At 36.6% G+C, this 27,817-nt stretch overlaps 1 protein-coding gene across 3 annotated transcripts; it reads left to right on the top strand.

The window, feature by feature from the left end:
* Nucleotides 1-148: 148 nt before the first annotated feature.
* Nucleotides 149-26,565, top strand: col28a2a (collagen, type XXVIII, alpha 2a). Of its 3 annotated transcripts, XM_022680214.2 has the most exons (36): nt 149-296; nt 2,375-2,538; nt 4,843-5,417; nt 6,973-6,993; nt 7,077-7,136; nt 9,511-9,564; nt 9,785-9,829; nt 9,971-9,997; nt 10,081-10,125; nt 10,259-10,303; nt 11,206-11,259; nt 13,782-13,850; nt 14,159-14,227; nt 14,505-14,573; nt 16,316-16,384; nt 16,762-16,830; nt 17,054-17,122; nt 17,263-17,331; nt 17,442-17,513; nt 17,604-17,672; nt 18,535-18,606; nt 18,839-18,907; nt 19,083-19,151; nt 20,341-20,409; nt 20,505-20,573; nt 20,685-20,753; nt 21,170-21,238; nt 22,021-22,089; nt 22,211-22,291; nt 22,469-22,504; nt 22,611-22,647; nt 22,992-23,549; nt 23,743-24,017; nt 24,464-24,791; nt 25,024-25,209; nt 25,803-26,565. In XM_022680214.2, the coding sequence occupies exons 2-36, from the start codon at nt 2,397-2,399 to the stop codon at nt 25,808-25,810; spliced, it is 3,756 nt and encodes a 1,251-aa protein (XP_022535935.2). In that variant the 5' UTR covers nt 149-296; nt 2,375-2,396; the 3' UTR covers nt 25,811-26,565. The 3 variants fall into 3 exon arrangements, with proteins under 3 accessions (XP_022535935.2, XP_022535936.2, XP_049341011.1); XM_022680215.2 differs by lacking the exons at nt 16,316-16,384; nt 16,762-16,830; nt 17,054-17,122; XM_049485054.1 differs by lacking the exons at nt 14,159-14,227; nt 14,505-14,573; nt 16,316-16,384; ... (5 more) ...; nt 18,535-18,606; nt 18,839-18,907.
* Nucleotides 26,566-27,817: the final 1,252 nt, after the last annotated feature.

The following is a 27,817-nucleotide window of genomic DNA, read 5'->3' as shown; positions in this document are numbered from 1 at the left end:
AATGAAATATTTAGAGAAACTCTAGTAGAGTGAGAAGCTGCAGTTTTCTAAGACAGATACCCAACCTCCCCTCCCCTCCTCCACCTTCATGAGGATGAGTGGGAGTGCTGGAGGTCCCTCCTCTCTTTAAAAGAGAGAGAGAAAGGAGTAGGGCTCCATTCACTAATCCAGCCTCAATATGCCCACTCCTACTGCACACACACACAGCTAAGAGGATCCAAACCAGACCAGCACCTGCCTCTCTCTCTCTCTCTCTCTGACTCAACACAACGGAAACACAGCACACATCTGCACAGGTAAGACTCATAAATCTGATACATCAAGATTTGACATCAGCATGCAAAGTGATTTTGTTACAATGTTTTTTTATGCATATTTATAATGTTTATTTTATGCTGTTGTTGGCGTGGAATGCTGTGTGATGTCTTGCATGCTAAACAAAAACACCATGGAGGCTTTAAGTGACAATGACTGATGAATAACTGGAGCTGATCTTTTTTTGTTGTTTAAAAAAACTCCAATTGGCATAAACCCTTTACAACATTTCTTAAAACTTGAATAAAAGGGTCCTCATTTTCACCCCATTCACAACTACATTGTATTATATGGCATTACTCCCAAGAACCCTTTTAGGCACCTAACTTCATTCAATATCAAAGTTGTGCTTATTGAACTCATAATGATTAAATTTGTTTCATTTACACAGGAGCCCCAAATATAATTTATGTAATTGTGCAATTGTGTTCCAAGTAATTGTTTAACTCTACACTCTCAAAATGGGAGCTCCAGGGGTTATTTGATAAAAAGTAAGTATACAGCTCTGAAAAAAAGACTACTTAAAAATGATGAGTTTCTTTGATTTTACCAAATTGAAAACCTCTGGAATGTAATCAAGAGGAAGATGCATGACCACAAGCCATCAAATCAAGCTGAACTGCTTGATTTTTTGCACCAGGAGTGGCTTAAAAGTTTTCCAAAAGCAGTGTGTAAGACTGGTGAAGGAGAACATGCCAATATGCATTAAAACTGTGATAAAAAAAAAAAAACATTGACATTGAAAACAAATATTGATTTCTGAACTCTTAAAACTTTTCTGGCATTACTTGAGGTTTGAAAGCTCTGTACCTTTTTTGTTAATTTGACAATTTTATACCTATAAATAGCAAAATCAGAGAAACTGATTTTCTGATGGTCTCTAATTTTTTTTCCAGAGCTGTATATAGAACTGTGACAATTCAAAATGCATGAATGCTTAATTGCCTGATTGAATTGTTCTTTAAATACAAGAAAAAAGCACTTGTAGATAATTCTGTGCACAACCTTTATACCCCTAAATGTCCTTACCATAGACTGTATATAGCTGGACAGAGCATCGTCTCTCAAAAGTGAAGCCACCACAGGTCGGGCGCCCCCTGCTGTTCGGCTGCAGAAAGCTGTGTAACTCCACCCATCCCCATAGGTTTTAATGGAGAAACAGACAACTTTCAATCACGTTTTTTTCTAATATACAGTAATTCTACCTCTATTATTTAAATGCAACAGCTAGTGTAACCTCTGCTTATATTATCAATTTTTTATATCCCCACAGAATTTTTATTATGATTAAGCTCTATTTAGCTCGTTATTAAGCTCTATTCAAAAAAGGTGTGGTTATTGTAAAAGGGCTGGTTATGGGCGGGACCAATAACAGACCGTCAGCTCGGCTCCGCTATGCAGCCTGTGACCTCGAGGCAGCCCTCAGGGGCGGGGTTATTTAAATGAGTAGGCTGTCTCTCCACAGTCTTTCTCCCTCCTCTGGTCTCTACTGCGCAGACTCGGGTTTCAGGATCGTCAACATGGAGGAAAATTTTGGCTTCATTTTCATTGAATGAATGGGAGCTGCGACACGGCATCCATCTTTTTTACAGTCTCTGGTCCTTACAAGAAAAAAGCAAATGATCATTTAATTTTTTTTTTTTTTTTGGGATCAGTACTATGTCCTGGGGATGCCCTGGCTGGAGATCTGCGCAAGTTTTCAGATGGATGATTGTTTTTGATTAAGAGTACACTGTGCACAAATGGCTGCTGATTCTTGAGTTGGTTGAGTGCTGAGTGTAAAGGATTGTGTATAAAGCATTACTTATGAAGTGTCCTCAGGTAGAAAGACATGTAACATTCATTTATTCATTCATTAGTTTATTCCTGTTTAAACCTTTTTAAAAGTTTGAAGAACCTTCATACAATGTTACCAACAATGTATTACACAATGTACTTCTGTACCCAAGCCAAGTACCAGTATGAGATATGTTTGACATTAATCACACTATGCAAATAAAGCTGTTTTAAAGCTGCTCTATGCTTGATTTATGAATTATGATTACCTTGTCTTCTCTAGTCATTCTGCAGGAGCGTCAGCCATGTGTGCTCGGGCGAGCTGGCTGCTCTTGCTGACAGGCCTGCTGGGGGTGTGTGCTCAGGAGTACTATGAAGAACGGATGGGAGGGAAAAGAACCCGGGTCAGAGTGATTCCAGCAAACCTGCAGAAACATGATGGACAAGGTGAGAGAGTTGCCAATGATATTTTGGGATTGTTGAAGAGGTCTTCCATGCATCTAGAGGTCTGCTCTTGGGCTGAACTTGCTAGGACCTCCTGATCTGGCCATGCTGGCATGATCTCTACCAGTAAATTAATATTTCTATATACAGCTCTGACAAAAAATAAGACACCACTTAAAAATAAGATTTTACCAAATTGAAAACTTCTGAAATATAATCAAGAAAAAGAAGGATGATCACAAGCCATCAAACCAAGCTGAACTGCTTGAATTTTTGCACCAGAAGTGGCATAAAGTTATCCAAAAGCAGTGTGTAAGACTGGTGGAGGAGAACATGACAAGATGCATGAAAACTGTGACTAAAAAACAGGGTTATTCCACCAAATATTGATTTCTGAACTCTTCAAATGTTTTGAATATAAACTTCTGGATATTTTTAGTTATTTTAGCTATTTCTCAATTTCTGCAAATAAATGCTCTAAGTGACAATATTTTTATTTGAAATTTGGGAGAAATGTTGTCTGTAGTTTTTAGAATAAAACAACAATGTTCATTTTACTCAAACATATACCTATAAATAGCAAAATCAGAGAAACTGATTCAGAAACTGAAGTGGTCTTCTAATTTCTTCCAGAGCTGTATATCTACTAGAGACAGATTATATCTGTCCAGTATCCTTAATTTTACTTTAATCCTGGGTATATGGAGATCATGACATTCTGGATACATTTTGACTTTTGTTACAAATCTGATAAAATTCTTGTATTTTTTAATATCTCAGTTAATAATAAAATGTAATTCATTTTGTGGCAGTAATGTATTAATTCAGTGTTTTGTCTTTTAATATTGCAAAATTATATTAGGGCCATATCGCTGACCCCTGTCCAAAAACATTTGGCAGAATCTTGTATGTTAAAGAGACAATAATGTTTTATGGACTGTGCAAACTTTTTAACATGACTGTAAAAAAACAGGTGTAGGGTCACTGGGTTTTTCCCCTTGATGTATTTGACCATATATTTACTTTTCATTTGACAGAGTGTGTCTGTGGCCTCGGGCATTTTTACACACTGACATATTTTCTACAGCATCACTGTGATCTACTGCAGCCAATCAGCACACTGGCTTTTCTGACTTATTCATAAAGAAGTGTCTTGAGAAGTGATGAGTCTCAAGGCCTATTAATTCTGTTTAGCTATAAGAATGATGAACAAAATGAGGATTTTTTTTATACTGTATGTTAAGCCCTTTAGCGAAGTATTACAATGACCCAAAAGCGCATATACATATTGTACATACAGTACAATGTATGTATGTACAATATGTACTGTAACATGTTTTAACATGTGTATAATTCAGTTTTTAAAAGGTGGAAAAGGTGATCTAGAGTGGTTAAATGTGAAACTCCCTAAATCTGAATATCGAGTTTTTCCTTAGAATAATGATAAAATAATATAATATAAACAGGTATAGCTTGGGTATTATGAAAAATGTGTTACTGAGATAAATTATACTCATCTCAGCATTTTTAAGAATCACCTACTAATAATGCATGTAGTCTGCATCACATAATTCACCATTTACCATTTACTAATGTATTTATGGTCTATTAGTTTTTGTCTGTTTCTAATGCCAAAAGTTTGCTAAAGTCAAAAGTTTGCTGCATTCATTAAATGCTGTTTATTTTTCATTCTTATAAGCATATAAACATACTTTCAATGAATAAATAACATAATGAGAAATATTAAGGTATTAATGAATAAAAAGTTGTATTGTACGATAACTTATTATTATTACTACTATTATTGCACCAGGCCTAATTTCTTTGTTTTTTTTTCTTTATTTTGAATCACATATCAATATGACAGCAGTTTTTTTACATATTACCTATGTGATTCATCTCTTACACTTTTGTATCAAAGCCGAGAAAGAAAATAAATTATAATGAAATTAAACAAAAAATATGAGGACAGCTAAACTTAAACAGAATATAGGTTTAAAGCAGTTTAAAATTACACAAATTATGAGCATTTCTGGGAAATATAATTTGTCCACTTCTTCCAAATTCCTTCAAATGTATCATTCCTTCACCCACAATACTAAAACATAGATCATAAAATGTCTCAGGCACTATATTCCTGTAATAATTTCCTACAAAGTAGATTTTTTAGGCTTTGAATGTCTGGTTTCCATCACCATCATAACCTCTCTGAAAGACAGCCCTATCCCCCTCTCCTTTTTAAAGAAATGTAGTCTGCTAGTTTTTTTCACTGTTTGTGATTCTTGCTTACTTTCCACATTTCAACAGCCATCTTGGACGAGGACTGTGGTCTTGAGCTGGCTTTCCTTGTCGACAGCTCAGAAAGTGCCAAGGGCCACCACCAGCAGGAGAAGCAGTTTGCTATGGACATTGTAGACGGCCTGCAGAGCATCCGTCTGGAGACAGGGCGCAAACTGAGCTGGAGAGTCGCCCTCCTTCAGTACAGCAGTCACGTCGCCATCGAGCAAACTCTCCAGCAATGGAGGGGCTCAGAAAGCTTCAAATCCAGCATCGCTCCCATGGCCTACATTGGTCACGGCACCTACACCACCTACGCCATCACCAACATGACCAAAATCTTTTTGGAGGAGTCCAGCCCAGACAGAATTAAAATTGCACTACTATTTACAGACGGGGTCTCCCACCCGAGAAACCCTGATATCTTCTCAGCCACAGCTGATGCCAAGAACCAGGGAGTGAAGTTCTTCACCATTGGTATCACCCACATTGCCAACGAGCCAACCAACGTAGCCCAGCTGAGGCTGCTGGCCAACACGCCCGCCTCTCGATTCCTCCATAACCTGCAGGACATAAACATCAAAGAGAAAATCCTCACTGAGATTGTAAGTATGATTTCTTTCCATCGAATTAGATTAAGAACATTTTACAACAAAGCACTTATATTAAAATTAAGAGATGCATTCATCCTGTGTTATAAAGCTTTCACTGCACTTAATATAAATAAGAATAAAGGCCCTTCTGGTGTAAATATGGTTTAGGAAACACTTTTAATTGATGAACATACTTTTAAAATTTAAGGGGATCGGACAGCACTCGTATAATATTCAATGCATTTATTAGACTCACAGATAAACCACGAACGTTTCGGCAACGTTCGTGGTTTATCTGTGAGTCCATTAAAGACAATAAATATTATACGAGTGCTGCCGATCCTCTTCAATTTTTAAAACTACTGCGGATTCAGTATTTGGGAGTGCAGCCTGTTTTTTTTTATTAAACATACTTTTAACAATAAATTTACAATCCTAAATAGTCCTGAAGAAGTGTCCAGCTCAATTTATTGATTTCCCCTGCAAGGCATGTCCACAACATTGGAGAATTAACATCTGAATCAGAACTGTTCAGTTCAGGGCTCATGCTTGTCCATCTAGTTTTCTTTATAAAACCATACAATAAAGATTCTTTATGGCATCATTCCAAGCAAAAGTGTGGTTCTAACAGTAGAAAAGATTTAAACACCAAAATTAACTAAAATTAAAATATTAATCTACATTACTGTATACTATTCATATTACTTCATCTACTAGACAATGAAACATGATACATAATTACTTACATACAAACAAACGAACAAAGAGAAGCAATTCATAGTAAACTGTGAAACTGTGTTTGCAGTGATTACTTTACCTGGACCAGAATGCTAATAGTCTTAATCCACAGGTGGTGTGAATGCTTCGCATCTGTTTGAACAGATGCACAAAAATGCCAGCGATTCTCCTGTTTAGTGTAAACACATCTCCTGTCACTCTCTTTTCTTTGGTATTCCCAAAGCTTATGCTCAATCTCTCCACACCAGGCCTCTAATGTGGGTAAACAGACCCTGTTGTGTCTCTCCTGCCATTCCTCTATAGTTGGAAATGCTCTGTAGATTTTTTTTTTGCTTGATATGTGATTTATGTCTGGCAGCTCTACCATTTCATTTTTTCTATTTTTTCCCAGAGTTGGTTATTTGTAATGTAACTGCAATGCAACTGATGTCCTAATATTGTGGCCAAAGTTGGGCAAACAAGGTTTTACACTCTAGATAATGTCATGTAAAAATTAAAAGTATAAAATATTTGTTACATAAATAGTCATATATGGTACAGCCAGTAAGGAAATGCTTTGATGACTCCACAACAACAAAAGACAAATAAGATAAAAAGAAGATTATAATTATAAAAATAAAGTGAAAATTTAAACTAAAACAAAAACATATGTACAAAGACAGTCACTTAATGTATGAAAAAATAACTACACTTCCCCACACATTAAATATATTAGAACTGCTTATATTATATTTTGGATTACTTTGCGTAGCCTAATCCAAAATGTGTGCATGACAGTATAGGAAAAGTCTCATTCTCGTTCTCATTTTCTGGCTTTCTCTTCACACAGGCTCAACTAGCAGAAGACGGGGTAAGTAGTTAAAATGTAAATCTTCTTTACTGAACCACAGTAAAACCTATACACACATCTAACCCCATTCTTCTCTTTTAAAGTGTCCAGTGGCTCAGAAATGCTCGTGTGAGAAGGGTGAGAAAGGACCCAGTGGCCCAGCGGTAAGTTCTATCACTTCAGCACTCTGGAAATTTACAAATACTTACTCTGATGACCAGATGGCCTCTTTTCCTTTCTTCTCATTAAGAGGGGCAGTTTAAGCAAAGAAAAAAGGCAAGAGTTTGACATTTGAAATAACTGCTTTGCTGGGTGGAGGTGGGAGTAATTGCAGTTTTTGTTATAATCTCTCAGCGCTGCCTCTGGGCCTGCTGAAAGGTGCGCAAATGAGACTACTGCAATCTTCATGTCTAGCATCTCTGAAACATGAACACAAATAGAGCATGATTACTATATTACTGGGTCCCTCATATACAAAAATACTACATTTAAGACGTAACTATTTAAAAATGATGATGTTTTTATTCACCGGAAAACCATTATGGCAAGACTTAAAAAATATACAGCTCTGTAAAAAATTTGACCAATTAATTTTTTTAATCAGTTTCTCTGAATTTGCTTTTTATATGCATATATTTGAGTAAACTGAACATTGTTGTTTTATTCTATTAACTATAAACCAACGTTTCTCCCAAATTCCAATTAAGAATATTGTCATTTAGAGCATTTATTTGCAGAAAATGAGAAATGGCTGAAATATCAAAAAAGATGCAGAGCTTTCAGACATTAAATAATGCAACAAAAACATGTTCATATTCATAAAGTTCTAAGAGTTCAGAAATCAGTATTTGATAGATTAACCCTGGTTTGTGATCACAGTTTTCATGCATTTTGGCGTGTTCTCCTCCACCAGTCTTACACACTGCTTTTGGGTAACTTTTTGTCACTCCTGGTGCAAAAAATCAAGCAGTTCTTCCTCTGAATCATATATTGAACTGAATTATATATCAGAGGTTTTTAATTTGGTCAAATCAAATCATTTTTAAGTGGTCTCTTATTTTTTTCCAGAGCTGTATATCATTCCTCATTATTAATTCATAATCATCTATGCTGCTTTAGCAGACTTGAACTTTGGATTCATGTTGCTGCTACTTCTCTACTCCATTATATGTTTTGTATTTATCTTGATATCTATTTTATTATTATTTTAGATTTATTCTATTTTATTTGAGCTTTACATTGATCTATTTAACATTTGCTCTTTGGGTGTAATTGGACCCTGGGAATACAAGTTTAATTTCACCTCATGTACCACATTTGAAATGACAATAAAGTCTCATTGAATCCTTAAAATGTATTTAGTATAATGGAGTTACCTTGAGGTAAGGTCCAAATTTAGACGTACAAGGTAGGAGATTTAAATATAGATTAAATTAAAAATATATATATATATATATGGAATATATGTAAACATGGTATACACATGGTGTATATGGGATCAAAATATAATATAGTCATTATTATTATTTTGTTTAATGGAGTAGCTTTGGGATCTACACATGCTTTCAGCAATACATATAAACAATATAAAAATATATACAGATAAATTAAGTAAAACACTAGAAACTTTAGACAAACTTCCACAAAGTTGGATCTGAGGCTTCTATGTCTTCATTTAATGAACTTTTTGAAGAATCTAGATGTACAGGGAATTTGTGTGCACATTATTCTCAGCACAGCACGACTGCCTGGAGATGCTGAAGGGGCTCCTATTAAACACAGAGTTCCCCTATAAAACAGGCTTTTGTTCCCATCATAAATAGCCCCAGTCTCCTCATCCCCCACTCCCTGTTCTCTGACCACACTCACACAGAGAAACATGGACTTCACTAAGTGTTTAAGCAGCTAATTGTTGGTTGAATATGATCCACATGTGCAGATAAAATGATAGAAAAGCCCAGTCGCTCCTCAGATCACAGGGTGGATCATGTTCACTCAGCAGCAGCCCAGTCAGGTAGACTCCTCGTCATTATTGAGGCACTTTCATCTCTCAGAGATTCCACACATTCTAACCACAGTAACTGCTCTCATTAGTTAAACAGCAGCAGGCTGGTTTTCTGCTGATGGACACATGACAGGGGATAATGTGCCCCATATTATTATATGCAAAAAAATGTGTTTGTAAATGACTACCTTTATGTAATATATTACACGAATATGTAGCCTTCAAATTCTGTTTAAAAAAAAGAGAGAATTTTTTTTAAATAATTAAAAAAAAACAGTCAGGAAATTCTATTGATCATGATTTTAAAAAATACAGAAAATGTACAAAAACACAAATACACACACTGTCTCCCTTTACTTTTTTTACTTCCCAAAAGAGCTGAATTATCCCTGAATTATATTTGCCTATAGAGCTTTAACTCCTGCAGTTAAACATACAATGTCTTTGGCTTAATGTCATTGGCTTTTTCACCAATTATGTAATGCTGTCGTGCACTAACTCACATCTTGTTTTGTCTCCCTAAAACACTGCAGGGAAAGAAGGGTCGCCCAGGTGAAGATGGAGCCCCAGGTCTTAAAGGTCAAAAGGTTAACACCCCTCTACTACCTTATGTCTTGCTGTAATTTTATTAAATGGGAAGAAGCAAAGTTAGGCATTTCTGTTCCTGGGAACAGGACAACAATGTTTTTAAAGATTTTTAGTGACTGTCCACAGAGTGTCCACAGTCTAACCTCTAGTTGAATTTACAACATATCATTTATTAATATTTCATATACAAGATAATGATTTTGACATGGTTGATTTCAGGGTGAGGGTGGCTTGAGTGGACTTCCCGGTCGTGACGGCTCAGAGGTGAGTAACCACAAACCACTTTGGAGTGACATATGCAATAATTCTGATGCCAAAAAGTAATATACTGTTTATAAGAAGTGTTATGATACCTGTTTCAATCTCATTGGCGTTTCTTTTTCTTTGCTTGTGACCTGCTTATAGGGGAAACCTGGATACAAAGGAGAAAAGGTATGAAATTTATTATCATGATGATCATTAGTGTAGTTATTCATTATATCACTCTGGTTTCATTCTTTCTTTTCTGTCTGCAGGGAGACAGAGGGGAATGTGGCACGCCAGGAATCAAGGGTGACAGAGTGCGTATAAATATGCTTATTTATCACCAAGCTTTCTTTCTCTTAATAATTACAAAGAACTCTAACTGTTGAAGGAATCACAATGTATCAGCAGTTTCTCTCACCTGAATTAATAGAAAAATTTTCTTCTTAGGGTCCAGATGGTCCTGTTGGCACAAGAGGAATTAGAGGTTTACAGGTGGGTGAAAGTAAAGCTGCACATTTTAGCAAGGCCACACAAAAATCTTGTTTCTCAAAAACAGCAACAGAAAAAATATTCTGATGCTTTGAGTGACTAAGCAGACCAAGAGGCTGACATTATGGCCAGAAGGTTGTGAGCTCAAATACCAGATCATGCTTGGCCATCAGCAGCCTGACCCTAGAGAGCACAGTTGGCCATGTTGTCTCTGGAAGAGTAAATGGCACTCTCGTAAGCTAGTATGAGTATCCTTACTCCTATTGAATGTTGGTCAACACGGGCATCTGTTGGCTGATGTATTAGAGCTGGTGATTCGGCACTTTATTCCAAGTGATGCTGCATTGTCAGCAGTTCAAAAAGAGGCGGTGCTTGACACATGTATTGGAGGAGGTATGTGGTTGCTCTTAAAATGATAGTAGGAGTCCTATTAATTAATTGGCTAAGCTAAACTGAGATAATACATTTATTAATTAGGAAAGAAAAAACAATTGCCAGATTCAAATTATGTCATTTAAAAACAGCTAAAATGGAGATTCAAGTTTTTTATTTATTTATATTGGTACAAATAAGAGAGGTATTTTGTAATATAAATGTTAGAAATGTATTATATGCGATATTGGTCCATGTTTATCAAGCATCTTAGATCTTTTAGAACCCTAGGCTAAAAATAGGCCGTATCAGTCCATGTGGTAATATTTGATGCTATAAACTGCCAAGTGAGATGCCTGATAAACGTGCACCACTGTTAAATAGAATAAGCAAGTAAAAACTTTCTATTAATGGCTTGAAGCAATAAATTAACGTTGCACAACAAAATTATTAAATTATAATATGTTTTTTATTTGTATTATGATAATTTCAGGATGTATGAAATGGGAATTCTGCTTCTGTTTCCCCTGTAGGGTTTACCAGGACCACAAGGTGACATTGGACCAGAAGGCCCACTGGGCAAAAAGGTGTGTATCTCCTAATCACCAGAAGTCACCTTCGGGGTGCAGTTTTACTTTTACACGCACACCTGGGAAATGTTCATAGAAGACAGAGGAGACCCTACAATCACACGTTTTACACGTTTGTAGCAGATTTCCTTTAAGAGGAGCGTGTTTAGCTGCCTGGCTTTGTGGATGATTTAACTGGGGGCATTCAGACATACCCTGTGGGGATTTCTACACACGAGAGCTGCCTACATATATAATTTTTTTTAACAGCTTTCCAAAATGACGTTCCATGACACCTAATAACAGCAGTAGCTCGTTTCTCACAAACAAGAAAGCCTTAATGTTTTTTTTCTCCATGTTCTGACATGCAGTGTAACAATAGACTACATGTGACATGTGTGAGGTGTTCAGTAGCATAATGGGACACTGAAGTGAAGCTGTCTAACTCAATGAAGTGTCTTTATGCTCTTCATAAAGATGGTTATCTCTCTCTGAATATTTCTATGTAAAGCCACTGCGTCCATTCATGCATTAAACAAGCTGAAACTGGAACAATGCACAGACAAGACAAAGCCTGTGCTGCTCTCGGCTCGACCCAGGCCTCAAACGCCAGAGGGAGGTGCAACTGTGCAACAGAGAGGAGTGTAGGAGAAGAGTGATGATTAGACTAACTGTGGAAAGCTGTTTTTCACAGCTGTGTTAAAGACACAATAATGACCAGTGCCACCTTCAAACCTCTGCTCCGAGGTGAAAGGTGGATATATGAGAAGGTGTGAAAAGAGACATAAAGGACTGGAGATGATAAGTGACTGCTACAATTGCAGGGACTGAACATACTGGAAAAATACTTTTTATATATTTTTTATATATTTTTATATATTATTATTTCCTAATGAAAACTTAACATTTCAACATGATCCTAATTATAAAAAAACATGATATGATGTTAGCTGAGATCCTTGCCTTCATCCTTCACCTGACCCACTTTCCTTTTCAGATTTCCTTTGTTTCGTATCTGAATTAGCTTGAAGGCACAGTGTCTGACAGCAGATGAGCTCAAACTTGTTCAGATCTGCAGGACCGAAATACCTTGCCACTGTACAGTGGGGCCAGACACTACTGAACTGATTTAAAGACAGAATTTGAGTAATTATATACCATTAAGACCCTTACACTGACAACGGAAGAATTTTCTCTGGTTCCCCTTAAGGACATCTGTAATAATTTAAAATCACTCAAAATGAATGGCTGGACTTGCATATGTCCTTATACTAGCATATATAAGTCAATATTTTTAAATGTACGAGTCTGAATTAAAGCAGATGCAAATATTATTATAAATATTATAGCTTAAGTACTACATATGATATGCATTAACATTTGCTTCAAATACAAAAAGGGGGAATGTAGAATATATTCTTTGCAATGTCATCACAATGTACTGATATTAATACTAATATTAGTATTAGTATAATTTTTCAATTTTCAATTTTCTGGTCTATGTTCATACATGCAGCGCACAGGATTTTAAGGCACATTGTTCGTCACTAGTGAGGAACAGGGGTGTCGCCATGTTTTTTTTTTTTTTTCTAATTCACCAGGTCTCATTGCTGAGTGGTGAAATCTGTAAAACTAAGCTAAGTTAAGTTAGTCATTAGTAAAAGAAAAAAAAAAATATTTTAAATTATTTCTCTCCTGAAAACTGTTTATTTGGGTGAGTGAAGAACTTCCATTTATTTACAGTCAGCTTAGATTTAAGTAAGCCAGGGTGATATAAGCTAGCGGTTTGTTGTTATTGGTCCCGTCCATAACCAGCGCATTTACTATAAACACACCTTTTTTGAATAGAGCTGAATAACGTTTTTAAAAACGAATTCTGTGGGGATATAAAAATTGACAATATAAGCAGATGTTACTCTAGCTGTTGCATTTAAATAATGGGGGTAGAATTACAGTATATTGGAAAAAAACGTGATTGAAAGTTGTCTGTTTTGCCATTGAAACCTATGGGGATGGGTGGGGTTACACAGCTTTCTGAAACCAAACAGCAGGTGGCGCCCGACCTGTGGTGGCTTCACTTTTGAGAAACGATGCTCTGTCCAGCTATACACAGTCTATGCTGTAAACACACAAGCTACAGTCCGATAATACTCACCTCTAAAAGGCGAAAGAGCTATCGCTTAGCGCAGTTAGTGGCTAATGCTAATACTCCTGGAGAACTAAACTGATACTTCTGTATAACGCTGCATTTCAGTGTTATACAGGCTTTACTGCTCCTTACAACCTGACTGGCAAAATTCATACATAAGAAGCCACGGATATTAAGGCACACTGACAATTTGGGAGAAAATTAAAGGAAAATTAATGGTAATATAAATGTTAGTATTGTATAAATATTGCTATACATATCACAAAACAACAAAATATAGCAATGTCAGTTTTTCCCCAATAGTTTGTGTGTTACCACTATTCTACACCAACCACTGCATATCTTGAATTATCATTAATAGAAACTATTTGTTTTTTGTTTATTGTTTTAGGGTGAACGTGGTCCACCTGGCCCTCCTGGCCTTCAGGGCGAAACTGGAATCGGACTTCCAGGACCAAAGGTTGGTATTGTGCCAATGTACTCTCCACTTCTTGTCTGCAGCCATCTCACATCTGACACTCTTCACCCAACAGAATAAATGCCTGAAAAAAAAACCTGTACCAGGATGATTGTTGGTCAGATCTTTCTCATAACTATTTTCTGTAACTTTGAAGAGACAGCCCCATTACAAATATTTACTGCAGGCTATGCTGGTTTACCCATATCGGTTACTCTAAAAATGTCACTCTACAAAATGTGGTTTGAGCTGAAATTATAGAGACATTATAGAGACATCAAGATATCATCATTCTGTGCTTTTCTTTGCAGGGTGATATGGGATTTCAGGGGAGAGCAGGTCCTCCTGGCCCACCTGGAATTGGAGAACATGGCCCACCTGTGAGTATAATGACTAATAATTGAAAAAGGTAACCCCACACACATTTAAACCAGTGACTTTTATTTAAATTTGACGTTATTTAAGTTTATGGACATTTCTATAGAATTATTCTTCCAGTATAAAACAGAGACAGCACATAATGTACCTTTTCATTATGAACAAGTTTGCACATGTGTGATCTAAAACAAATCATACAATTAAACCTTGATTAAGATAAGATGATGCTACTTTATTATCTACACTTCTTTCCAAAAAAAAAATCTACTTTCTGAATAGGGACCTCAAGGACCACAGGGTGTTCAAGGAGAGAAAGGACCACAGGGAGAAGGATTTCCTGGACCAAAGGTAAGTGTGAATGTTTTATTGTTTTTAAATAACAGCACATGAACATGTTATCTTCATTCCTCTCTCTCAGCTGAGTTATTTAATGGAAAAAGGATCTGTAATAGTCAGAGGCCACATAGGGTGATAAAGGAAACCCAATATCTTTAAAAGTAGTAATTATTCCAATACCTCCATGGAATGATCTGTAATCTCATGTGTATTGCCTGTTTGGTATCTCATAGCCATCAATTAATGTTTTTCTTTAACCATGGGATTAGCTCAAGTGCACATGCTAGTACATAAATCACGGTACAACAGGTAATCATTAAGCCACCTGTTTCCATGAGGTGTGCTGTAACCCCAGCTAACAGAGACAGAAGATTTATTTGTAACCTGTTATAAAAACATAATTAAAGGCAGTCAACATTTAGGTTTTAGGACCATTTCTAAGCATGCATGTAAGGCAACTGCAAGGTCTGTACATGATGTACGTCTGCACTGTTTTACACACAAGTGTCACAAACATGTATATATCTATCCAATGGAACAAACATATTAGCTATGCAGAAACCTGTTGGCTAAATACCAGGGGATCAAGCAGTGTCACATGTCTGATTGTCTTGAAAATCTCATGCATAACCCTCCAATGGAGGTGCCTCAATCACTTTTAATTTTTGATGATTTTTCTCATTTGTATCCCATTTTTATACCAACCCACTCATTAGGACTTCTTCTATCACTAGTGATACCCCAACACCAAGAGGGTGAAGACTTGCACACGCCTCCTGCGTTACATGTGAAATCAGCCACCCCCTCTTTTTAAACTACTGCAGGTGTAGCATCACAGTGCGCTCGGAGGAAAGCACAGTGAATCGATTCCAATACATCAGCTCACAGACACCTTGTGCTGATTGACATCACCCTATAGAGTGACGCGGAGAGAAAGCAAGGCCAATCGTGCTCTCTCAGGGCTCTGGCAGCAGATGGCAAGCTACATGAATCGAATTCCAACCAGTAATCTCTCGATCAGCGCTTAGTCCGCTGGACCACTCCCCATTTGCTTATTTAATGGGACTTCTGTACAGGGACTGCCAGCTACTTTTCAGGGAGGAGTCAGAACCAAAAACCTCAGTGAATTTTGTTGCTCTCAAATCCTTCAAAAAACAAACAGCTCACTTTAATAGTTTACCACAGGTGTTTCGCGTAAATTAAAATGTTTGCTAAGCGTTTTTTATCTGAAAACTATGAAGAGTGGTTGCTATGCATTGTAAGAAAACTGTACAATGCATTGTTCCAAAAAACACAAGCATCCTAATCGGGTATAGGTCCAGCGATCCAGCAAAGTTACACGATTCAACATCAAAAGCTGTGGGAGGAGAAGTGCTTTCCAAGGCAACCTAATCATAATGATTTTGTTATACCCTGATGCCAACTTTTCCATTATTAGGCCTCTAAACATCTGTTTACATCTGCTATGAATTTTAAGGGAAATCCCCTTCTCCAGTTCTCCTAAAAGGTCAAAAACCAATTTCAAACCTCTAGTCACTAATATCCTCCCATCTTTGACAAAAAAAAGCAACCAATTCATCTTTGTAAGATGTCTGATAAAAACAGTTCAACAAACTTTTTGTGCTTACCCTGTAACAACAGCAGGTTCTGAGCAATACACGGGAAAAACACTGAATCAGACCCACAGTTGTGGACAGGGAGTGCAGGGGGCATCTCAAGAAGACAGGCCTAATGACATCTCTTTTTTTGTACAGGGTGACCGGGGTCCCGAGGGGCCGAGGGGTCCTAGAGGACAGCAAGGCGTTGGAATCAAAGGAGAAAAGGTGGGCTATAAATATATCAACCAATGAATGGCACTCACATAAACACACCAAGTCTGCTGCACAAAAGGCTTAATGAAGAACATAAAAGACGAGTGAATGTGCCTTTGAGACAGCTGTAGTTTGCAGAAGACACACTGCGATGCGGGGGAGTGAGAGAACCAGCAGATGGGATGGGAAGATCTGTGTGGGAAAAGTTTGGGTTTAACAGATGCAAATTTATCTTCAGTATATCTGCATATATCATTTATAGGCAAAAATGTCTTACAGGAATAAGATAATCTATATAGCTGACAGACACATAGTATTACTCAGTTAACTGGTATTTTAAACTGTGTTCTACAATTTGGACCCTTTTTGTGTGTTTTTGGGTTGTGTAGGGTGAGCTTGGGTCTCCAGGACTTCCTGGTCCCCTTGGACTTACTGGAATTGGCATCCAAGGAGAGAAGGTAACAAGATCATCTTTATAATCTTTAAAAACATATGATAGGGCAGACATGGAAATGTTTTAATGTATGTTAATGTAACAATAAATTGTTTCAAGTTATGTATGTTTTATGTTGGTCCAAACAACGTAAAAGAAAGTTGCTGGATTCAATAACATATTTAAAACATATTATGATACTGAAATATAATCACTTTTAAATATAATTTACTTTTATTTAAAAACAGGGTGTAGAGGGTCCTAGGGGGCCTCCAGGAATTAGAGGACCACCAGGAGAGGGCCTTCCTGGACCAAAGGTAGGTACCAATATTAAATCCATGTGTCCCATGTAATGGATTGCAATGAAGTACAAAATAGAGCAAATAATCTTGAACATATATACAAAGGAAAACCAGAGCTTGTTTCTTTATTTTTCATGATGACCACTGTGTTTTAGGGTGACCAAGGATTACCAGGAGAGATTGGAGGCCCAGGAGAGAGAGGCATCGGAGAGCCAGGACATAAGGTGTGTGGTATTTTGGGATTCACAATAAAACTGTATAAATGTAGCTGATCCATATTAAATGCATTTCAGCAGAAGTGTGCAACACAAACTCATTAAACCTCTCTATTCAGGGCGAGCCTGGTTCTGCGGGTTTTGCAGGTTTACCTGGGCTTCCTGGAGAGGATGGCGCTCCAGGCCAAAAGGTATTACAGACACCTTAAACACGTCATTAATACATTACAAAATATAGCCCTTGTATCTCACATTATAAAATTCATGTTCCTCTTTACCAGGGTGAGCCTGGTGCACAAGGTCTGAGGGGAGCTGAAGGAACACCAGGAATTGGCACCCAAGGAGAGAAGGTGAATTCACTGGCAATCATTCCTGATGCCTCAAATCTTTTATCATTTATATTTTCTAAATATCCATCATATTCTTTGCTGTGTTGACAGATGCCTGGTATCTTTAGATGGCATACCAGTGTCATACAACATGCTATGACCCCAGATACAAATACTTGAATTATAAATACACTTTGCTTAGCACAGTCACTGAAGCTCTGTTAAATTCAGAGGGGTAGGAAATACCTAAAGCAACATTTTGTTGCAATTTTACCTTAAAATAACAGCTTCACACTCATGTTGATGCTCCACTGACTGTAATAGGGGAACAGTATCTCTGGTGCTCCAGGTCCAGAATACTGCTACTGCACTATGTAACTTTAATGAAGCTGCATGAGAGCTTTCACTCTACTGCTATAATCAGTCCACATACTTCTTTCATTTTAAGACGCTGGTTATATGTCTCTTGCTTGGTCAACAAATGCATGTGTTAAATTGTCCATGAGGGGGCACTGAGAGCATGATTTGTATTTACAGCAGTGAAGTAAAAGCAAATTACAATCATAAACTGTAGGGGGAGCCCATGAGCAAAAATAATAATTCTCAAATAATGCTGCTGCAACTGTAATCCAATGCTATATTTGGGAATTATTTGGAATATTTTCTATTTTACACAAGTATTCTGAATAGTAGTAGTATAAATAAATGTACTCATACTCAATGACATTCTATGTTTTTTTTTTTGCTTATATTACTTCCAAATTAGATTATTTTCTAGTATTTTGGCTCACACTTGTACTCACATTTGTACCAAATAAAGTGTCTATGTTATTTTAATGCCTTTGTAAGATGATTTATGAATAATATATTTTTTTTCTAACAGGGAGACCAAGGTCAGAGGGGCATCAGAGGATTACCAGGACCACCTGGCATTTCTGGCCCTTCAGGAGCCAAGGTGAGGTCCATCAAAAGATAAAATAGTGCTTAATTTTGCTCCATGGCTTTACTGTTCTTTCACTGTACAGTGTAATCTTCTTTCCTGAAATCACGAAACACAATAATCAGTCGTCTTTAAAATAGCAATAGATCAGGAGTTATTCCTTTGATACAGCTGGCAGAGAAAGTGTGTGTTTTTTAATACTGTAGCAGTGTGTGTTGTATTTAAACATGAACTGTTGTTTTTGTAGGGAGAGCCTGGAACACCAGGGCGGCTGGGCATGCCAGGACTTCCTGGGCGTGCTATTGCAGGACCAAAGGTAACAAATGTAAAATGCTACAACCATGCCTCATACCACAGGCTCTTGCAAGCCATCGTAGCACAGGCGGCCCAATGCCAGTGCAGAGAGAGAGAGTGCTGCAGAGTTCAGCACAATGCACTATAGTTCATTGCAGAAGGAATGATGCCATGACTTCATCTCTCTATGCCTCCAGGGTGACCTAGGACCTTCTGGTCCTCCTGGGCCTATTGGAGAAACTGGCTATGGCCTCCCAGGTCCTAAGGTATGTCTTATTTTATACATATTTTAGAAAAAAGGACAAAAAAGACTAATGGAATAAAGTAGCAAAAAGTCATGTTGGAGGAAGCACACTATAAAATTAATTACATGTTTCTGATTCCTAAATTAATCTTTAGGAGCCACATAAACTAATAATAATTACAAAATACTCGTTTAATTATTATTATTATTTTTTTTTGCACTATAAGGTGCACCAGAATATAAGACGCATTCTAAGAGACATTAAAAGGAACTTCTGATTTAGCAGGTCTTGCCGCTGGGTGGTGGTGGGGTGTAGCTAACTAAGTAAAGCTAAGTAAAGTAAAGCTAAGTTAAGAAAATGAAACTGAGGATCTACACAGATTTCTCTCCTGAAAACTGTTTATCTGGGTGAGTAAAGCACTTTCATTTATTTATAGTAAGCTTAGATTCCCGAATTTCTCCAGCGCTAAGGCTGGAGGAGCATTAGCATTAGAAGCTAACCACTAGCGGTTAGCAGCTAATGCCGCCTGACAGCGCTACACTGAGGAACCCTGAGTGTTCCGGAAAGCCAGGGTGAAATTAGCTAGTGGTTTGTACCACGTAGCTTGTTTTAACATGGTAAACACGCAGGCTACAGTCTATCATACTTGCCTCTGAATGGTGAAAGAACTAGCACGTTCAGCAGTAATGCAAATGCTGCTCTAGCAGTGCTAGCCAGGGTTAGCAGCAAGCTGCAGGCTGATCATACTCTCCTCTGAATGGTGAAAGGGCTAGCGTTTAGCACAGTTAGTGGCTAATGCTAATACTTCTCCAGTCTTGGTGCTGAAGAACTAAACTGAAGCTCCTGTATAAAGCTGCTTTACTGCTGCTTACAATCTGACTAGTAAAATTCAGAGATAAGGTGCATTGGATTAAAAGGCGCAGTGATTTTGTGGATTTTGGGGAAAATGAAAGGATTTTAATTTTAAGTGTGCCTTATAGTGCAGAAAATACATTACCTAAAAATATTGAAAATCAGTTCCTAAAATATTTATAAAATTTATAACAGAAGCAAATAAGTGGAGCACCTTATAGTTTGGTCCTACAGGGTTTTTTGTTTTATATACTACAGATGCTACAGATTTACTGATTTTTAAAAATCCTGTAGTACTCCTTTAAAGAAGTGTCAACATGTATGCTATATTTAATTATTCATATTACATGTCTGTTAGGGTGATCGTGGCAATCCAGGCCCCCCTGGGCCATTTGGGCCAAAAGGTGAAGGATTTCCTGGACCAACGGTGGGTGGATTTATATTATGCATAGTACACTACCAATTACTCGGTGTGCTCGCACAGTACAAAACATAAATACATATGCTTATTATCATTTTTAGGGTCTTCCGGGTCTTCCAGGTCTTCCAGGAGAGCCTGGTCCCGAAGGTATTGGCTTTCCAGGACCAAAGGTATAATAGCATCGATGGCGTTTAATAAAGCCCTCAGTTATGAGATTGTGCACAGTTTGATGGGTGATCTTGTGCTGTCTTAATAAATAATAAATAATGTACTTGTTACAGGGTGACGTTGGTTTCAGAGGACTGCCTGGTTTGCCAGGACCACCAGGCGAGGGGCTGCCAGGTCCACAAGTAAGCACAACTGAATGAATTGCTTTTTGAACATATCTTCTGACATGTCACTTAAATAATATTAAGAACCTTCTGTAAAATACATTAGCTATCAAGATTAGTTTTCTTTGAAACAAAAAAATTATTTGAGTATCAGCATTGTCTACAAAATCGGTGCTACAGTGGCATGGATTAAAAAAGAAAAAACAACGCCTGTGGCTTAATATGGTTTAATAATTACATGACATTGACGATATATCTCACTCCAGGACATCAGCAGTAATGAGACTTTGGTGCCTTATATATTCCTCACCTCAGATGTTAAGAGCTCTTGCTGTGAAGAGCATATGTGGGCAATGCTTCTAAGTTGCTATGGAAGTTTAGGAGGATGAGTTGTCTGCTTTTCTCTAATTAATCCTGTTCTCCTACTGTTTAAGGGTAATCAAGGAAGACCAGGGCCACTAGGACCAGCTGGGCCCCAAGGAGAGGGCATTCAAGGCCCAAAAGTAAGTTAATCACTTACAACACTGGCTGTACCGATGTCTTTAGAAAAATACCACTTCAGTTTCTGAATCAGTTTTTCTGATTTTGCTATTTATAGGTAAAATGAACATTGTTGTTTTGTTATATAAATTACGGACAACATTTCTCCCAAATTCCACATAAAAATATTGTCATTTAGAGCATTTATTTGTAGAAAATGAGATATAGCTGAAATAACAAAAAAAGCAGAGCGTTCAGACCTCAAATAATGCAAAGAAAACAAGTTCATAGTTTTAAGAGCTTAGAAGTCAATATTTGGTGGAATAGCCCTGGTTTTTAATTACAGTTTTTTATGCATTTTGGCTTGTTCTCCTCCACCAGTCTTACACACTGCTTTTGGATAACTTTATGCCACTCCTGGTGCACAAATTCAAGCAGTTCAGCTTGGTTTGATGGCTTGTGATCATCCATCTTTCTTTGATTATATTCCAGAGGAAAGCCCACAACTGTATAATTTTGAAGTTGTGCAGGCATTTAGCATTGCTTGATTCACAGTGTCACGATTATAGTGACATGCAGAAGGCACAGTGGGTGGTAGTGATCATGATTAGCAATGGCTGGCTAGAAATGTTTATGAAAACATTACAGAAATCACATCCACATCTTTCATGGCACTTGGTAAAAGTCATGGGACATAATATTAGTTTCTGTCCCATGACATTATAAACTTATAAAATAATATAAAAGACATAACATTTTCTTTTGTGATATTGTCCTGAAATGCTAATTTGTTAAATTCGTTTAGGGAGACCATGGTGCACCAGGTGTCACCGGACCAAGGGGACCTGCAGGGGAAGGACTCTCAGGGCCTAAGGTGAAGTGTCACATTTTTTCTGTTGTTAAATGTACTTTTATACTGGTAGGCTGGTCATTAAGATAATGTACTTGTTTGTAAACTAATTTATTATTTTTTTTTTTATTATTTTTTTAAATAGGGTGATAGAGGTCTACAGGGTGAGAGAGGAATGAAGGGCATTAAGGGTGACATGGGTGACCCTGGAGATGCTGGATTGCCTGTGAGTCCAGTTTAATGGTTGTTAATATGAGTATTATTTTTTACAGGTCAAAACTGTCAAAATATTTTGCCTGTAAACTTTACCAGCCATAGCATAGTGTTTATATAAGTTATTGTATGTCCAATGCTTTAATTCATTCTTTTTATGTACTGGTGTTTATTCTTTATTTCTATAAAGGGAAGACCTGGAGTAAAAGGGGAAATGGGTCTTACAGTAAGTTTTTATTTTTTCATAAATATATAAAAACAGTAGTTATATAGTAAATCTAATGTACGATAAAATAGATTGTATGATTAAATATGAAACTGTTATTTTCCAGAGAGAGGATATCATTAAACTGATCAAGGAGATTTGTGGTAAGCCTCTGCAATTAAAAATGTTAATGACAATCTCTAGGCCTATCACAAAACTTTTTTTATATGTGGACAATATATATTGTTTCAGAAATATTTGAGATTAACCATAGTTTTTTTTTTTAAGATATGTTTTTGCCAGTAATATATTGATAGAATTATAGTATAATAATATGGCTACACCCTTTTAAAGAATCTTCAATTAATAATAGTTAATGAGGTACACATCAATTTCCTTTCCTGTCAAAAGTATGTTTTTTTAATTTTGCATTGCCTATTGCAAATGGCTACTAATGACTTTAAACAAAGCTGGTGATGAACTGTGTGCTCTGTGTGTGCTTTCTTAGGCTGTGGCATTAAGTGTAAGGAGAGGCCAATGGAGCTGGTGTTTGTGATTGACAGCTCAGAAAGTGTTGGCCCAGAAAACTTTGAGATCATAAAGGACTTTGTCACAGCCCTGGTGGACCGCGTGACAGTAGGCCGGAATGCCACGCGGATCGGCCTCGTGCTCTACAGTCTGGACGTCCACCTGGAGTTCAACCTGGCACGATACATGACCAAGCAAGATGTGAAACAGGCTATCAGGAAGATGCCCTACATGGGAGAAGGTACCTACACTGGCACTGCCATTCGCAAGGCCACACAGGATGCTTTTTACAGTGCTCGCAGTGGTGTCCGCAAAGTGGCCATTGTTCTCACAGACGGCCAGGCGGACAAGAGAGAGCCTGTCAAACTGGACATTGCAGTGCGTGAGGCCCATGCTGCTAATATTGAAATGTATGCTATTGGTATCGTTAACACAACGGACCCCACTCAGGCAGAGTTCCTTAGGGAGCTGAACCTCATTGCTTCTGATCCAGACACTGAACACATGTACCTCATTGATGACTTCAATACTTTGCCTGGTGAGTATTTTTCGTTTTCATGGTAAACTTATGAAAACATTTAGGAAATGTATAAAGGAGTGATTTTATTTTTTTTTATTTCAGACTGACTCTAGTGTTAATTGTTAAAAACTGATATATATATCTAAAGAGAATGAGGATACTAATATACAAATATAATTCTGAGCTATAAATAATATGCCTCTTCTTGCAGCTTTGGAGTCCAAGCTCGTCAGTCAGTTTTGTGAGGATGAGAATGGAGCGCTCATCTACAACCGCATCACCAACGGGGTCAACGGACAGAATAAACACAACGGGTTCAGACACAATGGTTATGAAAACCATCCGGACATTTTATATGGAAATAATGGCTATGGAAGTACACATCAGGAACATCTGGACCGGACACAATTTCACCCTCAGACCCATGTCAGAAACAGAGGAGACACTTTCACTTTACCAATTAACCCAGCTCCACTCAGTACTCAGGTCTGTTCCATAGCCCAACTCACTGACATTAAACAACAACTGTGATGTCAAATACATTACAACTTAAATAAATGTTACATCATTTCAAATTCAGTTAAATAAGGTAAAACCTAAATGTGTTGGTGGAGATTACATGTTCATCATGATTTTTTGGATTGTAGATTATTAAGATTAAATACATAAAAACTGTAAAGTAACACATAGGGAACTATGTTTTAGACACAAATGTGTTAAGTAGTTAAAATGATTAATATTAAACTAAAATTAGCAATATTTTTGTTTGAAAATAACAAAAAGCAAACTTAAATCATTAAATAAGAAGGAGGTGCTCACAAACTGGTACTATACATAGTAGAAGCAAAGGGTTCCTTGGCCCATGTGAAACTGTTATTGAAAGTTCTTCGGGTGTAGTAAATGTCTAACTCGTTTCTGTTTTTGATTTTAAGGTCAAAGTAGAGGATGACTATGATGAAGGAGAAGATTTAGACATAGAGACTCACCTACGAACAGCCAGCAAAGTAACTGTGGTTAACAAAACTGTTCCACCTGAACAGCCTGCGGTTGAAACAAGTAGAACTTCTCACTCCAGCATTACAGTGTCATCACTGCCAGCCTCGCCTTCATCCTCCTCCTCATCATCATCATCAACACTGTTGTCATCCTCATCTTCTTCATCTTCTACATCGTCAGTGGTGTCCTCATCCCAAACAGGATCAGTTACATCTACTTCTGTTCGTGTGAAGGAGGAGCCGCAGCGTCCTGTTGTAATCACAAGTAAGTTAAGTACAGAAATATTGACCAGAGAAAAGAAAATATGTGAATGATTACTGTACCTTAAACTACACAGTCTGTAGATAGAAAAGCTATATAGATATATAGACTGCTCTGTGTGTTCTGGATCACAGTATACAAGATCTACCTGAATATTTGCTTTTTTAAGCCACATAACTTATAATATAATTTGAGCTTATTTTCTGTGTGTGTGTGTGTGTGTGTGTGTGTACAGCCCCTCTGGATCCCCGCTGCTCACTGAGCCTGAATCAGGGTCCCTGCAGAGAATACCTCATCCGCTGGTACTATGATAAAGCGGCAAACTCTTGTGCACAGTTCTGGTATGGAGGATGTGAGGGCAACGAGAACCGTTTTGAGACGGAGGCCGAGTGCAAGAAAACATGTGTTCACACTTCTATAGGTATAACCAACAACACTGCTGCATAATCAAAAACTGAACTGAACCCTTTAATGAGCTCACTTTAGAAGTGCACTGTCTGTTAGGGCTGGGCAGCATGATGTATCAGTATTAGTGATGCTTTTCTGAACATAGTGTGAATATCTTCAGTATGTTAAAGAGTATGGACTAACTGCTTGTAACATGAAAAAGACAAAATGAATGCTTTTTAATTGAATTATTGCAGTAAGACCTTATTAATTTTTTATTCATGGTTTTTAAAGGTATTTTGACAGTTTTATGTTGTCATATTGCTCACTCTTTCTATTTATGCGGATTAAACAATTAGACTAAAGCATACACTTTTTATGCTTTTTGTAAAACCTTTGTGATTAATCATTTACGTGCACCACATGTCTAAAGTTCAGCAAGAATCTCTTCTCAAATTATACAAATAATTGAAAATATGATGTTAATCTAGTCCAGTACTCATGTATATACCTGTACAGGATATGGCTTAATACAGACTTTTAAAACCACGTCTTACGCAAATCGTCTATCTTTATTTTAAAATTCATATTGTCACATTATAATCTATGTTCTACTTTATTCCACAGTGGGCTAAGCTGGAAAACAAAAAGGGACTGACAGCATTTTCACAGTGAGCCAAAGGAAATGGACTAAAGTGATGCTATCACTTCATCAAAGATGATTAGTCCCAGTGATTTCATGAGTGTTGGTTTTACTTATTCATCCATTCTGACTTATAATAGCCCTCTTCAGATTTAATAGTAAAATATATTTTATCATCTTTAAAAAATCCCCAAGTATTTATATTTCTTATGTGAAAGAAATGTCTCAATAAGGATAGATTACAATTCTGATCTATTTTTTGTTTTTATGAAGTAGCTCTACCTGTTTCTCGTACGTGTACTAAACCAGTAGCTCATCTCCTCTGATATACCTCAACATACAGATCTTTCTCTTCATACACAGTAGGCGATTCTGTTTTAATGAGATTTTAGACATGAAAAGTTAGACAAAATGTTCTGTCAATATTCCCATTCTATAAAGTTTAATATGTACTTTCATATGCAAATAACTGTACAAATACAACATCATACATTATCAATTGTCATATACATATGAACTTTGTTTTTACAAAAACAGACACGCTGCTGCAGTTACTATAATCTAATATGGAAAATCTAGACAGTAGTTTTTTTTATGATGGAATAAATGATCTCTGTTGTGTTTGAATTGTTTAAAGGCTTTTATATTGAAAATTGATGTGATTCATTTGAGAGACAGATATTTTGAGTACAATCTGTATAACTAATGCTTTTGTACTTTTTTTAAATAAATGAAATATTTGGTTAATAGTTGTGTTTTTATTGATGTTTTGTAACTGCTTTATCTCTGTGCTGTATCTAACAGGCTGAAAGTTTTGTATAATAATCACTCGACTAAAGTTATGAACAAATATTAAAATCTAGCATAAAAAACTAAACAGTATATTAACAAAAACATAGCATACATAAAATAAAACACAGGCCTAGAGAATATTATACATAATATACACAAATATTATACATATTCTGTCAGAAATTTTAATGTACACCAAGTAAATTCCCATCTGTGTTCCTTGATTTTTTATTATCTTTGCCTGGTCTGAACCCATTTACCCCAAAAAATAATGTGGGTGTCATGTTTAAATATATATATATGAACCCTGAGAGCACAACAATCGTAATATAAGCAATTAATAACTGTTATTTATATCAATGGTGGCTCTGCTTTTCTTGTCTTATCTTGACAGTAGGGGTAGGAGCATTTAGAGGCCTGGCATGTGATTCATGGTTACCCCGTATCACACATTGTTTTCTATCTGAGAGGTAATTTTGGGCAAAGGCTTTTACAAGCTCAATAAAAGTGGCAGAGCCGTGCTTTTCCCATTTACAACCAGTATAGTTGCAGAGATTGGACTGTGTCTTTGTCTGCTGTTTAAACAATGCAGAAATAAAATAAAAATGAAAAACAGAAACTGAAAAATAAAATGATAAAAAAATAAAAGGTAGAAGGTCAAAATGTTAAGCAGAAAATAAAATAAATAAAAAGGATCAAATAAATAAATACAAATATAGAAAACCAAAAGGTTAAGCAGAAAATAAAATACATAAAAATGCCAAATTAAGTAAAATAAATAAAGAAATTTAGAAGGCCAAATGGTTAACCTGAAAATTAACTAAACAAAAATGCTAAAATAAATAAAAATGTAGAAGGTCAAAAGGTTAACCAAAAAATAAAATAAATAAAATGACAAAACAAATAAAAATGTAGAAGGCCAAAAGGTTAAGCAGAAAATACAATTATTAAATGATTAATTAATAATAATAACAAAATGTAGAATGCCAAAAAAGGTAAAACAGAACATAAATAAATTTAAAATATTAAATAAATGAAATGATGAATTAGTGACACCAGTGAGCGTAGAGAAACAGAATAAATTCCGACACACAAAGGAATTAATGAATAAATATAGATTAATTGAATTAATCAATATTGGCATACATATAGCTAGCTGCCTTCATACCTATTAAATATATACTGTGTATATCTTTAATAGACATCC

Source organism: Astyanax mexicanus, chromosome 11 (genome assembly GCF_023375975.1).
Source record: "Astyanax mexicanus isolate ESR-SI-001 chromosome 11, AstMex3_surface, whole genome shotgun sequence".
Classification (NCBI taxonomy): Eukaryota; Metazoa; Chordata; class Actinopteri; order Characiformes; family Acestrorhamphidae; genus Astyanax; species Astyanax mexicanus.
This window is presented reverse-complemented; position numbering and strand designations above follow the sequence as displayed.

Excerpts from the sequence above, each read along its gene's own strand:
- col28a2a (XM_022680214.2), top strand. The coding sequence starts at position 2,397 with ATGTGTGCTCGGGCGAGCTGGCTGCTCTTGCTGACAGGCCTGCTGGGG. Across the intron at positions 9,830-9,970 it reads CCGGTCGTGACGGCTCAGAG|GGGAAACCTGGATACAAAGG; the intron begins GTGAGTAACCAC and ends ACCTGCTTATAG. Across the intron at positions 14,574-16,315 it reads AAGGATTTCCTGGACCAAAG|GGTGACCGGGGTCCCGAGGG; the intron begins GTAAGTGTGAAT and ends TTTTTTGTACAG.